At 40.8% G+C, this 17,666-nt stretch overlaps 1 protein-coding gene across 1 annotated transcript; it reads right to left on the bottom strand.

The window, feature by feature from the left end:
* Positions 1 to 219: 219 nt before the first annotated feature.
* Positions 220 to 6,270, bottom strand: LOC121305441 (E3 ubiquitin-protein ligase TRIM39-like). Its single transcript, XM_041237091.1, has 9 exons — positions 6,224 to 6,270; positions 5,870 to 5,899; positions 5,400 to 5,432; positions 4,566 to 4,661; positions 4,271 to 4,357; positions 3,529 to 3,555; positions 2,403 to 2,429; positions 2,286 to 2,312; positions 220 to 865 (listed from the first exon to the last, which is right to left on the bottom strand). The coding sequence occupies exons 4-9, from the start codon at positions 4,627 to 4,629 to the stop codon at positions 321 to 323; spliced, it is 777 nt and encodes a 258-aa protein (XP_041093025.1). The 5' UTR covers positions 4,630 to 4,661; positions 5,400 to 5,432; positions 5,870 to 5,899; positions 6,224 to 6,270; the 3' UTR covers positions 220 to 320.
* Positions 6,271 to 17,666: the final 11,396 nt, after the last annotated feature.

Raw genomic sequence — 17,666 nt, 5'->3', positions numbered from 1 at the left:
AGAATAAATCATGGATTTGAATATAAACAATAACAAGTAGTTGTCATGCCGTCAAACACCTATAAATACCTCCAATGTTTTGATTCAAACACAGGCTCCCTTGAGAAATATATGTACAACATATAAATGGGCAGCTGGCTCTTTGAGCTATATATATATATATATATATATATATATATATATATATATATATATATATATATATATATATATATATATATATATATATATATAGCAATGCTGTATTGTGATGCTGTAGATAAAGCAATGCTGTGGCTATAGCATTGCTAAATTGTAATTCTGAATGGAGAGTTTGATGTTTAATCAAACCTGGTGATTTTCAAAGGTCCTTTATCGTGACAGCCTGGGCTGAAGACAGGGTAAACCACCTCAGTGAAGTTGTATTTAAAAGTGTGCATTGCATATCTATTGTCTGCATCATAGACATTGTAAAACGACAATTCCCCTTTACAATAGTTCAGATACATCCCCACTTTATATAGCTTGTGTTCCAGTGTGAGAAGGAGAGAGGGCTGGCTGTCTTGTAGGGATGGAGGAGGGTTAGTGAATAGGCTCTTGCCCACTGCTTCATACTTCCTCCCTCTTGCTGACAGCCTCATGAGCCAGTAGCCCTCCTCTGGTTTCTCAGGTATGATCTTTTCTCCAGGGTGTGTGGAGACCCCCACAGCCCAGTAGCCCTTCTCTCCCACCTCCACCTCCCAGTAGTGTCTCCCTGAGGTGAACACTTCCCTGCCCAGCACACTGGGCCACTCTGCTTCTCTCACCCCTGTGAATTTCACCAGGGAGTCATCTACATTAACTGTGAGTCCTGGGCCAGCTGTGGCAGGATTCAGGGTCACTTCAGCTGATGAGAAGGAACAAATAAGAAACCTTTTTTATCAAGTAGAACCAGGAATGGCCATCCCTGTTCTTGTAGGGATCTCTAAATCATCAATTGCTAAATACCTGGAACAAATGGTAATTCTGACTAATTAAGCCCATTTATCGAGTCAATGAACTCATTAAGAGGCTTCAGCAGTATGTTTAAATCAGTGGTTCTCGACCCTAGTCCTGGCGACCCACTGTCCTGCTGGTTTTTGTTCCAACCACTAAGCTGCTCTCAATTACTTAATTCAACCCTTAATCGAACCAATATTTTGCCTAATCAAAGCTTTTTAATTATTAATTTTTAACCATTCTGTTAGAAAATAAATTAAGGTTAAAAAAAATTAAACCATAGGGAACTGTTGGTTTGGAATGAATTAAAACAACTTGCTACTCTATATTTATGTATATACTACTCAATAGCTGTTAATGCTTTTTGTGTGTGTGTGTGCGTGTGCGTGTGCGTGTGCGTGTGTTACATGTTCCCATATGTTGCTACTATTGTTTAAATAAGGTGTGCATAGTGTTTTTATTTTTATTTTTTTTACAAGACGGCTTCAAATGTACCCATCAGCAGAACTTCAGAACAACATTTCCCATCATCCTCCTGCTCATGTATCTATGATGGGAGTGATGGGAAATGTAGTTCTACAATTACTCTGAAGAGTACATTTGAAGCCAGCTTGGAAACAGAAGCACCATAGAATGTAATTTAATAGTGTAAAAATGTGGTCAAGATTTACCGAATAACAATAAAAACATCATGCACACCATATGTAAACAGTTGTAGCAACATATGGGAACATGTAACACACACACACACACACACACACACACACACACACACAAGCACAAAAACAACCTGAGTTCCCCTTTAACTGCATACTAGATAAATTAGCAAGGAGAGAGAAAACTAACAAGTAGCATTACTAATAGAAACTGAACTAAACCAGTGTAGAACAGCAACAACAACAAGCTGAACTGGGCAATGAATGGGACTGAAGCAGCCAGAACTAAATGCAGGTTTCCCAATCCTGGTCCTGGGGGACCCCTGCCTGCCCTAAGCTCTCAATGGACTCTTAACTAATAATTTGCCTACATCTGAACTCTTAGCTAATTTTAACAGATGGAGATTTCAAGTTAAATATAACATGGTATTAGGAACTGTTTCATAAGTTACACAATTTCAAAAGTAAAATTAAGCAAATTGTTACTTCAATTGAGGGGTCAATTAAGTAATTGAGCAGGGCAGTTGAAACAAAAACCAGCAGGACGAAGATTGGAAAAGCTCTATATAATGTACATATATGAATTATATCAACCTTAATGGTGTTGCACGATATACTGATAGATTTTATATAACAATGCAGTGAAAATGGAATCAGCACATTTAAACTTACTTTTGGCTTCACAAATCTGTTGCCATACTGCAAGAAACAAAAACAGGGATGGATTAACAACTCAAAATCAGCACATTCGCAATAATAAAAACGCATTAAGAGATTTACTGTATTTACCTCTGTTTGTAACATACCCCACCGCATCTAAAGAAAGAAAACGACATGTTACGAGTATTGCAGGGGAAATTGACATTCTAATTGGACTTGTGCATGCTGCTGCAGCCTGGAACACACCTGGTGTTTGAAGAAGAAGAATTCACCACTGAATAATCAGCAACCATCTGGCAGTTATAACAAGCGAACAAGTTTGAGATCTTTCCTTAATAGACACATCGTCTTTTGAACTTGTATACTGGTATTTAATCACCTGTGAGAGCAGATCATTTCTCTAACACGTTTGTTAGTATTACTCTCCATAGTAACAGAAGAGTGTTATCATTGAATTAATTCTGTCACAAACAGTATTTCTTTCTCTTCTGTGTACATCACCATGTTACTTGATAACAGTATGACTAACTGAAGAAACACAGCCCCTACCAAATCATACAAAATCACTTAGTCTTTAAGCCATTTTTTAATAAGATGTGGCAATTAAGCAAAGATATCAGAGTCATTTATTATTACTGCCAGTATGTTGCTGATTTTGCAACACTAGCTCCATTCCAGGCTGGAGCCGGGCTGAAAACAGCAGGCGGAATTCCAGCTGGAGTATAATATGCAGACCAGAAGATGTTGCAATAAGAATAAAGCCAAAAAGCAGATCATTTAAAGGGGAACTAAGCTGTTTTTTTTTGTGTGTACACAAACATCCCAGCTTGATTTCCCTAGCCATGAATACTAAACCCTGTTCTAAATGTATTGATTCGAAAAGAAACTAAATGAATTCAGTGACAAGCAATTCCATTCAAAGTCTTCATCAGGGCTTTCACTGAGAACATGTAATATTGAATTGAATAGATTTATTTTACAATTCCTACTAGTACCTAGAAAATACTGGAAATCCTGAAATATTTGCAAGCCTTTTATTATGTGATTTTCACGCATCAAAACCAAAACCAAATATTGTTGGTGCAAATATGGTCATTGACTCAGGATGCAAAATTCAGGGCAACAGCAAGTCATGGCCAATATTTGAGGAGCGGAATAATTAAAAAAAATCTTCTGGGCCAAATATTTTGGCCGCAAATATATCTTGACTTACAGTAAACAAAAGAAAATGAAAAAAATAATTATTAATTCTTACTTAATTTCTTCAGAATTTCAGCATAATCTAAAAAAGAAAAACACATAAAAAACCCATTAATTATTGGAATAGAAGAAGTGTGGCTTTGGATCTTTTTTTAATTGCGAGCTAAACAATGATTTATAAAAGATTTTTGAAATGTATAAAATATGTTTGAACTCGATTTGTTTTAGTTTGTCAGGTTCTAGAAACTGAGCTTTCTAAACTAACCCAGATGGAAAAGCTGTATTTTCTAATAAAAGTAATGATCTTTATTTTAAGTGTCTTTTTTGTTTCCTAAAATAACAGGACTACATTGGACTGAAGGATTTTTGGAAATTTAATTAACCTGTTCCATTAGACAATGGATTGTTGCAGCTGTGTAAGTTTGTAACATTCTAGAAAATAGACAACTTTCTAATTAAAGGAGACATCAGGGTCTTTGTGTGTGTGTGTGTGTGTGTGTGTGTGTGCTACATGTTCCCATATGCTGGTAACTGTCTAAGGTTCGTGTTTTTATTAATTTATTTATTTGACACCCTGACCACTTTTTTAAAGTATTAAATTGCAGTCTGTGTGCTCTGTTTCCCAGATGGTTTCAGATGTACCCTTCAGAAGAACTTCAGAACTACATTTCCCATCACCCCTCATCATAGCTATACATGAGCAGGAGCAGGATGGGGGAATGTAGTTCTGTTAGCAGTTATAAAGGAATCCCCTTTGAAAAGCAATCTAGTGATTAACTTCAATAAAGAGGGTATACCTATTCCTGGTTCACAACAGCACACGTAGTCACTGATCCCTGAAATAACCACAATACTCTTCATGGAAACACTTTTGATCAAGCTTCCTGTGAACAAATAAACACATACATTAATAGTCAATTGCTGTGTGACTGGACACTGTCAAGGAAGAATTTCAGAGGCTAAAATTGTCATTCAAATATACACTTTTTTCCTATTTGGAATTAGCAATTATTTTTACCCCAATTTTGAATATCCAATAATTTTTAAGCCCTTGTCCCAGTGCTGCTAGTTTTCACCCTACCCAGTTCTTACTTGAAAACACAAAGTTGACGAACAGCGAAGCAATTAATAAAGGACTGAACCCAAGCAAAACCATCTTCTCTCTGCAACAAGTGTTGAAAAAACCACCTGCAAACAAACAGACAAAGAAATGAATAAATACATACATGCTCAATCTATGGGAGATAGACGTCTAAAATCAGTGTTTTTATTCCCTGCTGTTTTTTGTTCCAGTAACACTCTCAATTGAATTAATAATTTACCTACAAGGGCAGCAGTGTGGAGTAGTGGTGAGGGGGACTCTGGACTGTAGGGAGGGGCTTGTGTGGGTTCAATACCAGGTAGGGCCACACACACACACACACACACACACACACACACACTGCTGGTGCTGTACCTTTGTACCAAGCAGGCAGGCACTTTACCTCCTAGATTGCTCTAATAAAAACACAACTGTATATATGGGTAACTGTATAAAAAAAAATAATAATGTGATAACTGCTAAGAAATAAATAATAATACAATTATATATAGGAACCTGAAACTTTTTAGAAGCCACACAATTTAAATCAAATTTATGCACATTTTTTAATGAATTCTGTTCACTTAATTTAATTTAGAACTCATTTGGAACAAAAACCTAGAGGCCTTTTCAGAATCATATAATTACATAATATTATAATTTGTTAAAATATCGCATTTAATCCACAAAACCAACGGAATACATCCCATGTGTATTTCATATTTTATTTGTAGTGTTCTGTGGAACACGGGCAATCGTTTAACCTGGAAAATAAATCTATATTAAACAGTTTGTTTTTTTTTGTTTTTCTTGTAGTATGAAAAAAAAAATGCAGACATTCTTACCAGGCCTAAATTTCTTTAGAAATTGATCATGAACTAGAAAAGAAACACAGAAAAATAACAAATTATTGGAACAAAATAGGTCGTTGGCTTACATGCTGGGAAAATGTCATGACTCTCCTGTCTCCTGTCATAACTTAAGGTGGTACAGTGGCTGGATTTAAATTTAGTTTATGTTTGAATACAAATGTAAAAAAATATATACAAAATAATCAAACAATAATCAACGTGAAGTTTCAAACCAGGAATTGTTCAATTAAACAAACTAAAATCTAAAATTGTAATCCAGCTGTACCACCTTAATTAAGTTATGACAGGAGACAGGAAAGTCGTGACACTTAAAAAGTACAACAATTTTTCATACTGAATTTCACTTCAGTTTTCAATGGATTTATAATCTTTAATTTTATAAACATTTTTGAACTTTGATTTATAAAATAGATTTGAAATGTATAAAAGGTGTATGAGCTCACCTTGTTTCAGTTCTACAAGTTGATCATTTTCTGAAATATAAAAATAGAGAATTTTGTAAATTAAGGTCTAGAGCAAATCAAAACTTTGACCCACCCACAGAGATCCCAGACACAACTGGCCGAGCTTGAGACACCTGGGTAGGGAGGGATCTAGTTAGCTGGTTAACCCTTATCTCACCACTGCTCATGGCCGGGTGCCTGCCTGTGAGCTGGCTGCACTGTCACCTGAGCTGTATTGTCCTCCGACACAACAGGTCTGTTGACAGCTGTGGGGTTGCAGAGGTGGGCTCGACAGCTTGAAGCACGTTTCAGAAGATTAAAGCGTAAGTGCATTTCTCTGTCTTCATCTCTCACCTTGCTTCAGTTCTGCATTCTCCTTTTCTAAACTTTCTGAAAAACACAACTTGAAATGTTCAGTTTATACATTCATATTTGGCATGTATAACATTACCACAATACACACACACATTACTCCTGCTGGAATTCTGCACTGCGCTGTTTTCAAGCTGGCTCCAGCCTGGAACAGACCTGGTGTTTGAAGAAGAAGAAGTCGCCTCTTAATAATCAGCAACAAACTGGCAGAAATACCAAGCGAATGAGTCTGACGTCTGCTACAGCTCTTGAACTTCTACCAGTAATTATCATCTGTGAGAGCAGTTCATTTCTCTAACAAGTCTGTTATTATTACTCTCCATAGTAATAGAATAACACTGAATTCATTCTGTCACGTGCAGGATTTATTTCTCTTCTGTGCACTTCTTCTTCACCTGGTCCGTTCCAGGCTGGAGCCGCGTTGAAAACAGCACGCTGAATTCCATCAGGAGTGACACTTACACACACACACTCACACACACACACACACACACACACACACACACACACACACACACACACACTCACACACACACACACACACACACACACACACACACACACACACACACACACACACACACACACACACACACACACACACACACACACACACACACACACACACACACACACACACTCACACACACACACACACACACACACACACACACACACACACACACACACACACACACACACACACACACACACACACACACACACACACACACACACACACACACACACACACACACACACACACACACACACACACACACACACACACACACACACACACACACACACACACACACACACACACACACACACACACACACACACACACACACACACACACACACACACACACACACACACACACACACACACACACACACACACACACACACACACACACACACACACACACACACACACACACACACACACACACACACACACACACACACACACACACACACACACACACACACACTCACACACACACACACACACACACACACACACACACACACACACACACACACACACACACACACACACACACACACACACACACACACACACACACACACACACACACACACACACACACACACACACACACACACACACACACACACACACACACACACACACACACACACACACACACACACACACACACACACACACACACACACACACACACACACACACACACACACACACACACACACACACACACACACACACACACACACACACACACTCACACACACACACACACACACACACACACACACACACACACACACACACACACACACACACACACACACACACACACACACACACACACACACACACACACACACACACACACACACACACACTCACACACACTCACACACACACACACACACACTCACACACACTCACACACACACATATATGAATACAACTTGCCAATTTTCTTCTTAAATTCATCGTTTTCTGGAAAAAAAGAGAGAGTTTTATGAATTAAGATTTTTTTTGTGAAAATGTCCATTTCAGAAATAAATGCCATTAGCAGGTTGTCAAGGTTTTGATTTGGTCCCAGACAAAATCTGACTGTAATTTAATAAACTCTCTGTCAATCTGATGAATTTACCTTGTTTCAGTTCTTCAAAGAGCTTTTCTGAGCTACCTGTATAATTAAAAAAAAAAAAAAGAATTCAAAATTAATACAATTTCAATCAATATTTATTTTTGTATAAGGCTTTTAATAGGGGCCATCACAAAACAAATATATCAGACTCCTTCACTTGTTTGATTGCTGCTAATTTTTTCCTGATTTAGCAACGACTCTGTTTTCAAACACCAGGTCTGTTCCAGGCTGGAGCCAGGTTGAAAACAGCACTATGGTGCTACTGCATGGTACATTGATGGTACAGGGCAGTACTACCATGGGAAAAGAAACAGGACCATGATGGTACAGTGTTGGATTACATTAGATATATTATTTCATAAAATCTATATATTATATTAGTAATTATATATTATTTACTAATAATATAATAATTTAATATATAGAGATATTACTGACTATGATCTCTATATTTGAATGATACTAGTCAAAACGACATGTCCCGTCTGAGGCCGTTTTTTTTCCCGTTTCCTAGAACTAGAATGATTTGGAATTAAAACTTTCTGCCTTTTTACACTGCAAATTGCCCCTTTCCTGGTAAGAACCACTAGGGCCGTTTATTCCTTTTTAACGACAAGTCGTTTATGTAAAATCCATCGAACTGGGGCTTTTGGCCCAGTTACCCCTGGCGGCCCTGCAGTTAGACCTATTCAAGGAACCCCCAGGGATTTTACTTAGATTTAGGAAAAAGGAGTTTAATGTCCCTTAGGTACCTCAGATGTAGGCAAATTATTAGTTAAGGAGGTCAGATTAGGCAAATTATTAGTTAAGGAGGTCATTGAGAGCTCAGCAGTTGGAACAAAACCCAGCAGGGCAGGCAGGGGTCCCCCAGGACTAGGATTGGGAAACCTTGAGATGTCTTACTCCTGCTGGAATTCTGCATGCTGTTTGCAACCGGCTTCAAATCAGAAACACATTGGCAGCAATAATAAGCAAGTCTGATCCACATCTTTGGAGCTTATAGTATTTATCACCTGTGAACCGTTCATTTCTCTAACATGTTTGATATTACTCTCCATAGTAAAAAAAAAAAAAAAAAATCCTTTAACATTTAATTATTTCTGTCACATATTTATTTTTCTCTTCTGTGTACATCATGTTACATGATAACAACATGACTACCTTAATAAACACAGCGCCTACAATAATATCTTGTCATAACACAACGAGGCAGAGCTTGTTCGTTTTTGGATCTAAAACTAGGCAGGGACAAGGCTGAGTAAGGACAAGAGTCGAGATAAAAACTAAATGAACTGGAATTACTAACAGGGAGTTCAGTGCCCTTTTAACAACAGAGCCTGTTTAAATTATACATTGAAAGTTCAATGCTATTTCCAAAGCCGCTGTGTCCAAAATAACAATGTACAATGTATTTATTTGGCTATCGATTTTATTCAAGGCGACTAACAGTAAATACTAAATACAATTTCTGGCCAATATACTTACTTGCTCAAAGGTACAGCAGCAGTGTGTCTCCCACTTAGTACTGAACCCTCAAGAGACAGTCGGATCAGGAGTCCAGAGCCCTAATCACTATTCCACACTGCTACCCTTGATAACCGACAAGACGTGCTAGAATCCAGCCCAACAGTGTCGTATTATATATATATATTATAATATATATATATATGGTATATATATATTATAGTATATAATATATATATTATATATATATTCCCTGAGAGGGACTCTCCTTATGCACGTTGCAACACACATTTGGCAGAAACACTGTTATTTCGCAGTATTCAACAATAAGAGCAAAAGTCTCTCTTGTGTTTACCAACCTATGGTAAAATAATACAGGCAACAGTATTGGATACAGTTTGGATTTCTTTAACATATTACACTGTATTAAATATATCGGGTGAGATTAAAATGCGCATTAGTTTAAAATAATCAATATTAGTGCATTAAATAATAAATAAAACATACCTTTCACAGTGATTTTAATTAGTTAGTGATGCAACTTCATCTTATTATAATGAAATATAATTGAGTCCAGTTTGACAGCGCGGTGTGTTCAACTGTATTCAAAGCGAGTCACCCTTGTACTTCAGATAAGCAGTTAGCCGCCGACCTATAAAAAAAATAAATAATAATAATAATAATGTAATGGACGAATCTGCCTTTGCCTTTGCGCTACTTTATACTGTTAGCGACAGCAAATATCTCAAACATGCCTGTCAAAATAAATCAGCCGACATAAAAGCAACAGCGTATTACTGTAGATGGAATAGACTTGTGACCAGGACTCTGGTTTCACTCAGCAAGACTGGCGCTGACCTGGGAGGGGCGACACAAGCGACAACGCTCTGAGAAGCAGGGCTATTATTTTGTATTATGAATATTGTTTTAATAGTGTTTCTTGTTAGGGTTAGAGATGGGAATTTCGAATAGTTTCCGATTTGAATACAGGGGTTCCCAAAACTTTTTGTATTTATTTTTTAACCGAGGCCCCCCTGTACAGCTGTATTAGATATGCTCTCTCTCTCTCTCTCTCTCTCTCTCTCTCTCTCTCTCTCTCTCTCTCTCTCTCGTGTGGAGGATTGTGGGAAGGGCTTGCAGAGAGGTGGAACGCCGGTGCTGTAGGACCGGGAAATTTAAAATTGTATTGATTTATTTATTTATCTATCTATCTATTTATTTATTTATTTATTTTGATAGTTACTTAGTTGTTCTTTTTGTGTGTTTGTTTGTTCGTAGGTTAGTGGTGTGTGTGTGTGTGTGTTTGTTTGTTTGTTTGTAGGGTGTTTGGAGATCCCGTTATGGGGTCTCGTTCAGGAGGGCTGGGGGCTCTCACCCGCAGACACGGGCTCCGTTGCCTGCCTGACCCCGGGGTTTTGGTGGAGGAGTGCCTGCTGGCAGTAGGAGAGGTGGTGGGGTTTGAGAATATTATGTCGGCGTCAAGAATGAATAAAGCGCTGGTAATATTTTTAGTGGAGGTGTCTCTGGTACACAAGCTGGTAGAGGAAGGATTTACAGTAAAAGGTGAATTTGTTCAGGTTTCCCCTCTAGTAACCCCGGTTACGAAAGTTATTATTTCTAATGTGCCTCCGTTTTTAAAAAATGAGCAATTAGAAAAGAATTTAGCTCGTTTTGGTAAACTGGTGTCCCTGATTAAGGGAATCCCGCTGGGGTGCAAAAATAACAGTGTTAGGCACGTCATGTCGTTTAGAAGGCAGGCGTTTGTCTTACTAAATGATCCTAATCGAGTCATTAATGTTGCCTGGAATTTTAACGTGGAAGGGATGAATTGTGTGGTGTTCGTCAGTTCCGAAACGATGAGGTGTTTTTACTGTGGAGAACAGGGACACCAGAGGAAAGCCTGCCCGAGAAAGGAGGCTAGAGCGGAGACAGGGCAGGATCAGGGCGATGCTGGCGGGGAGGAGGTCGGGGGTGTTGGGGGTGAGCGGGAGGAAGAGTCGGCTCCTGCATCGCAGCCGCAGAGCGAGCCTGTGCTGACCGAGGAGGGGGCGATCCAGAAGGAAACCGGAGAGCAGAACCACCAACACCACGGCCTCGCACAAAGAGACCCAGCCGCAGCCTGTCACTGACGGGTTCGGAGGATAATACCGCTACTACTGAGAATGGAGTCGGAGGGAGCTGCGGAGGAGCGGATTCTCGGGGCCGAGCGAGAGGACAGCGCGGATGAGATGGAGGGGGAGCTCTCTGACTCCTCGCTTATCTCAGACATCCCTGATAGCCAACCCGTCAGTAAGAAAAAGTTATACACGCTTGAGCAGGTAAATGATTTTATGATAGAAACAAAAGGGAAAAGGGGAGTAGAAATAGAGAATTTTTTCCCTGATCTAAGGTTATTTCTCCACTCCGCTCACGTTATAACAAGGAAAGCCACAATAGAAGAATTTGATCAGCCAAAACGTTATAGATTTAAAAAAATTGTTCAGAAAATTAAAAAGGATCTTAAAAGTGGTTCAACATCTCTTGTTTAAAATGGCTGTGTTTTATGAAACTTCTTTTATTACTTGTTTTAGTGTGTTAGTTTTTTTAGCTATGATGGAAAGGTGCGTTTTTGTTTCTTTTAATCTAAACGGCTGCAGACAGTCTTTTAAGAGGGCGCAGCTAGTCGAGTTTTTAGAGCAGAAGCAGGCGGGGGGGGTGTTTCTGCAGGAAACGCACTCGGATCAGGAGAATGAGGAGGCGTGGCGAGCGGAGTGGAAGGGGCTGTGCGTGATGAGTCACGGCGCTAGTACTAGTGCAGGAGTAGCCGTGCTTTTTAAACCCAGCCTGGGGGCAGTTTTACTAGATATGGATGAAATCGAGAAAGGGAGGATTTTAAAAGTAAGAGCTAGGCTGGGCAGTACAGTGTATGTTTTTATTAATATTTATGCCCCCAATAGAGGGGGGGAACGAATTTTATTTTTTAAGAAATTAAAGCAAGCTCTTTTTAATATTAATAATAATGATGTGGTGGTAGTAGGAGGAGATTTTAATTGTACTGTTAATTTTAATATTGATAGAAATAATGATGAACCACACCCTCAGTCCTCCAGAGAGTTGGCTGCATTGTTAGAGTCCAGTGACCTGGTTGACATATGGAGATGCCTGCACCCCAGTTCAAGACAATACACCTGGTCTCAGTATCACACAGACTGTGTATATAGAGCAAGACTAGACCGGTTTTATACTTCTAAAAACGATTTAAATAAATTTATCAAAGCAAGAATCATCCCCAGTAGTCTCTCTGACCACCACTGTCTATTAATTACAGTAATAATTCAATCAGAACCCCACAGAGCATCTTACTGGCATTTCAATGTAAAATTATTACAAGATGTAAAATTTAAGCAACAATTCAAACTTTTTTGGATAATTTGGAAAAAAGAAAAAGCACAATATAAAGATTTAAGACAGTGGTGGGACATTGGCAAAATACAAATTAAATGTTTTTGTCAACAATATACTATAAATGCAACCAGGTCACTGAACACAGCCGTGAGAGAACTGGAGTCCAAAATCCTCCTCCTAGAGGAAAGTTTAAATTCAGAATTTAAAGAACAGACCCTGGAGAACCTAAAGGAGCAGAAAATCGCGCTGGGGAGCTTGCTGAAGGAAAGAGTGAAGGGGGCGATTGTGCGTTCCAGATTCATGGAGTTGAGAGACATGGATGCCCCCACTAGTTTCTTCTTCAACCTGGAGAGGAAGAGAGCGGACAGTAGACAGCTGTGTTGTATCAGGACTCCTGGTGGGAAAGAACTGCACACCCGGGAGGAAATCAGCAGAGAGGCGGTGCGTTTTTACAAGGAACTTTATAATAAAGAACTGTGCAACATAGAGGACACTGAGCGGCTGCTCCAGGGGTTACCCAGCCTCAGTGAGAAGGAGCAGATTCAGCTGGACGCACCGCTGACCCACCAGGAGATGACCGCCGCTGTCAAGCAGCTCTCCAGCGGAAAGGTTCCCGGGATCGATGGACTGCCAGCAGAATTTTATAATAATTTCTGGGATATAATGGGGGAGGATTTGCTCCAGGTTCTGAGAGAGAGCCTCAGCCACAAGGAACTGCCTCTTAGCTGCCGTAGGGCAGTGGTTACACTGCTGCCCAAGAAGGGAGACCTATGCCAGCTTAAAAATTGGAGACCTGTGTCAATTTTATGTTCTGATTTAAAGATTTTATCCAAAACAATCGCTAATAGATTAAAAAGTGTTATTGGAACTGTAATACATATGGATCAAACATATTGTATACCGGGTCGCTCTATTTTTGATAACTTGTTTTTTATTCGAGATTTTTTAACTGTAAGTGATATTTGTGATTTTAATGTAGGAATGGTCTCCCTGGATCAAGAGAAGGCTTTCGACAGAGTCGACCACACCTACCTCTTTCATACACTGGAAGCCTTCGGGTTCGGTCCTGGTTTTATTTCTTATATTCGGCTTTTATATTCCAACATTTTTAGTATTTTAAAGATCAACAATGGGCTGAGTCAGCCCTTCCCAGTGTGCAGGGGTATAAGGCAGGGCTGTGCCCTGTCTGGTATGCTGTATTCACTGGTTATAGAGCCCCTGCTGCACCTGCTGAGGGTCAGGCTAGCTGGATGGACAGTGCCCTCCTCGCCCTCCACACCCTCCTCTGCCACAGTGAAGGTGTCTGCCTACGCAGACGATGTGACTGTGTTTGTGAGGGGGGATGCAGATGTCCAAGCGCTGCAGCAGACTCTAAATGAGTTCCAGAGAGCATCTTCTGCCAGAGTAAACTGGGCAAAATGTGACACCTTCCTGTCAGGCAGCTGGGATGAGGGCACCCCTCCTTTCCTGCCTGAGGGGCTGAAATGGAACAGAACAGGTATTAAAGTGTTGGGGGTGCACCTCGGAACAGAAAACTACATGAAAAAGAACTGGGAGGGTTTGTTGGACAGGGTGAGGGGGCGGCTGCAGAGGTGGAAGGGACTGCTGGCTCAACTGTCCTTCAAGGGCCGGGTGCTTGTTATTAATAATCTGGTGGCCTCTAGCTTGTGGCACAAGCTGGTATGCCTGGACCCACCCCAGGGCCTGGTGAAGGAGATCCAGAGAGTGTTGCTGGAGTTCTTTTGGAGCGGGAGACACAGTTTGAGGCCGGCAGTCCTCTACCTCCCTAGTGATGAGGGGGGGCAGGGGCTAGTCAGCATTGCCAGCAGGGTGGCAGCCTTCAGACTGCAGGCGGTTCAGAGACTCCTGTACACTGAGGAGGAGGCTCATTGGAAGAGGCTGGCCTGTTTCCTTCTCAATAGAGTTGGGGGGCTGGGGTTAGGAAAACACCTGTTTTTAATTGAGAACACCAGTTTTAGTAAAGCAGGACTTCCTCCTTTTTATCAAAGTATTTTAAAAGCCTGGCAGCTGGTGAGGGTGGAAAGGGATGTGGAGTCCTTGACAGGGCAGGACCTGTTTGAGGAGCCCCTATTTTTTAATCCACTCTTTCCAGTTAAGTTCCTCCAGTCGATGACGCTCTGTGCCAGTTTTTTAAAAGCAGGTGTAACCAGGATGGTCCACCTGTTAAACCTTGAGCTCTCCTGCTGGCTAACTGCCTCCCAGCTAACTGCACAGCTAGGCTGGCACTCAGAGAGGCTTGCAGAAAGACTGATGGGTGAGTTGAGGGGCTGCCTCTCCCCGCGGCTCAAGGCAGTCCTGAGGGAGGAGTTGTCCAGAGGCACAGAGCAGAGACAGCTTTCCTTATTTCCAGGGATGATCGTGTCACCAGCAGTAGGTGAGGAAGGTGAGGGCGGTGGAGAGAATGGAGGGACTTTGCTTAAATTGCAGAATGTGGAGGAAATTATCTTTCACACAATGAATGGAAAACATATATACAAATTGTGTGTTAAAGCCACAGAGTATAGTAGGCTAAGGGGTCTGGTAGACTCTAAGTGGCGAGCTTACTTGGCTGTAGAGGAGGGGCACAGGCCGGTGTGGAGGGTGCTGTACAAGCCGCCTCTCGCCAAGAGAGTGGGGGACCTGCAGTGGAAGATTCTACACTGCATTGTGTCCACAGGCAGGTTTCTCCATAGAGTGGACCCCAGCATCAGTGAGCAGTGCGCTTTTTGCTCAGCAGAGGAAACTCTCTTTCATGCCTACAGTGAGTGTGAGAGGCTGCGGCCACTTTTTAATTTACTGCAGGGAATCCTGAATAATTTAGGGGTCGTTTTTAGTAAGGAGCTTTTTATTTTTGGGGTTCTATACAGTTTTAAAATGAAAAACAGGTGTGTTCTTATTAATTTTTTAATTGGACAGGCAAAATTGGCTATTTTAAAGACAAGGAAAAATCAACTCTCTGGTTCTGGACTGACCAGTTTAGTGGTTCAGTTCAGGGTGCTCGTGGTCAGCCAGATCAGAGTAGAGTTTGAGTATTTTAAACTGGTCAGTAACCTGGAGGACTTTCAGGAGAGGTGGTGTGTGGGAGACGCCTTGTGTGCTGTGAGTGAGGAGGGGGAGCTCCAGTTTTTGTTCTAATTTTATTTAATTTTTGTTTTACAGTGTTTTATTTTGGCTTTTATCTGTTTTCAACAAAGAAAAAAACACTGTTTAATATTGATTTTTTAATGATCCTTTTATTTTGTTTAAAATCTGTTTTTAAGGAGAACACGATGTATTTTAGGATTTTTTAAATTTTGCTCAGGCAGTAGGAATCTTAACTTTTGTTGTGTTTTACCTTTATTTGAATTTTAATGGATTTTATTTGGAATATTTAAATAAAGGATCTTAAAAGCGCTCTCTGACCGTTCATAAACTCAATCTCAGAGTGTCAGAGCTCTCTCTCTCGTTCATAAACTCTCTCAGAGTGTCTCTCTCTCTCTGACCGTTCATCTCTCAATCTCAGAGTGTCCGCTCTCTCTCTTCATAAACTCAATCTCTCTCTCCTCTCTCTGACTCTCTCTAAAACTCCTCTCTCTCTGTCTCTCTCCTCTCTGACTCCTCATCTCAATCTCCCCCTAAAGTCTGTAGAAATTCATTCTTTTTCTTTTTTCTTTAAGTGATTTATAGCTTAACAAAATAATTTCATAAAGATGACCTGCTTGGAAGTTGCGTTAGCTCTCAAATGTAAGGTGCGTTCATAAACTCAATCTCAGAGTGTCAGAGCGCTCTCTGACCGTTCATAAACTCAATCTCAGAGTGTCAGAGCGCTCTCTGACCGTTCATAAACTCAATCTCAGAGTGTCAGAGCGCTCTCTGACCGTTCATAAACTCAATCTCAGAGTGTCAGAGCGCTCTCTGACCGTTCATAAACTCAATCTCAGAGTGTCAGAGCGCTCTCTGACCGTTCATAAACTCAATCTCAGAGTGTCAGAGCGCTCTCTGACCGTTCATAAACTCAATCTCAGAGTGTCAGAGCGCTCTCTGACCGTTCATAAACTCAATCTCAGAGTGTCAGAGCGCTCTCTGACCGTTCATAAACTCAATCTCAGAGTGTCAGAGCGCTCTCTGACCGTTCATAAACTCAATCTCAGAGTGTCAGAGCGCTCTCTGACCGTTCATAAACTCAATCTCAGAGTGTCAGAGCGCTCTCTGACCGTTCATAACCTCCTGGAGTGCTCTGTGATGTTGTTTGAAATCTCAGAGCAGATGAATTTGGGAGCGCTCGGAGCACACTCTGGCCGCTGCAGCTTCAGAGCTGGATTCTCAGAGCGTTCACTTTCAAAATGAAAATCAAACTGCAGAGCAGCAGCAGCAATTACAGCAGTATTAGACTTCAGAGTTGAAAACTCATGTAAAAATATACAAATAAAAAAAATCAGTTACATCAGTCTAGAAAAAGCCATTAAACTGCATAATGATCATAGTTAATAATAGTACTATCAGGATGACATTACTGTCCTCGCTGTCAGATTGAAGATCTTGTAAAATTAAACCGAAAGTGTTTTCTGTCAATGAGAAAACCAAAACTGTTGTGTCTCGCTGACGACTTCCAATTTCAAACTGTTTTAGGTCGATCGAAAACTAAAGAGAACATTCCCGCTCTGAAGCGCCCCGGAGAGATTTCTGGGGCGCTCTTTCAGAGCGTCACATTGAGTTTCCGAGCGCACCCGTCCAGTTTTTGAAAGATGTTCTCGCAGAGCTGGATTTGACATGATAACTGGATTGAAGGAAGTTCTGTTTGTGTGCCTCGCACTCGGGAAGGCTGCTGGACTCCCCGGGTCACTTCACCTCTGCACTGTCTTCTGGGTCATGTGACTGGCTCACAGCATGCCAGTCAGCAGGGGGAGCAGCAGCTGATTGGTTAATGACAGGAAAGAAGCCAGC

Source organism: Polyodon spathula, chromosome 43 (assembly GCF_017654505.1).
Source record: "Polyodon spathula isolate WHYD16114869_AA chromosome 43, ASM1765450v1, whole genome shotgun sequence".
NCBI classification, from domain to species: domain Eukaryota; kingdom Metazoa; phylum Chordata; class Actinopteri; order Acipenseriformes; family Polyodontidae; genus Polyodon; species Polyodon spathula.
This window is presented reverse-complemented; position numbering and strand designations above follow the sequence as displayed.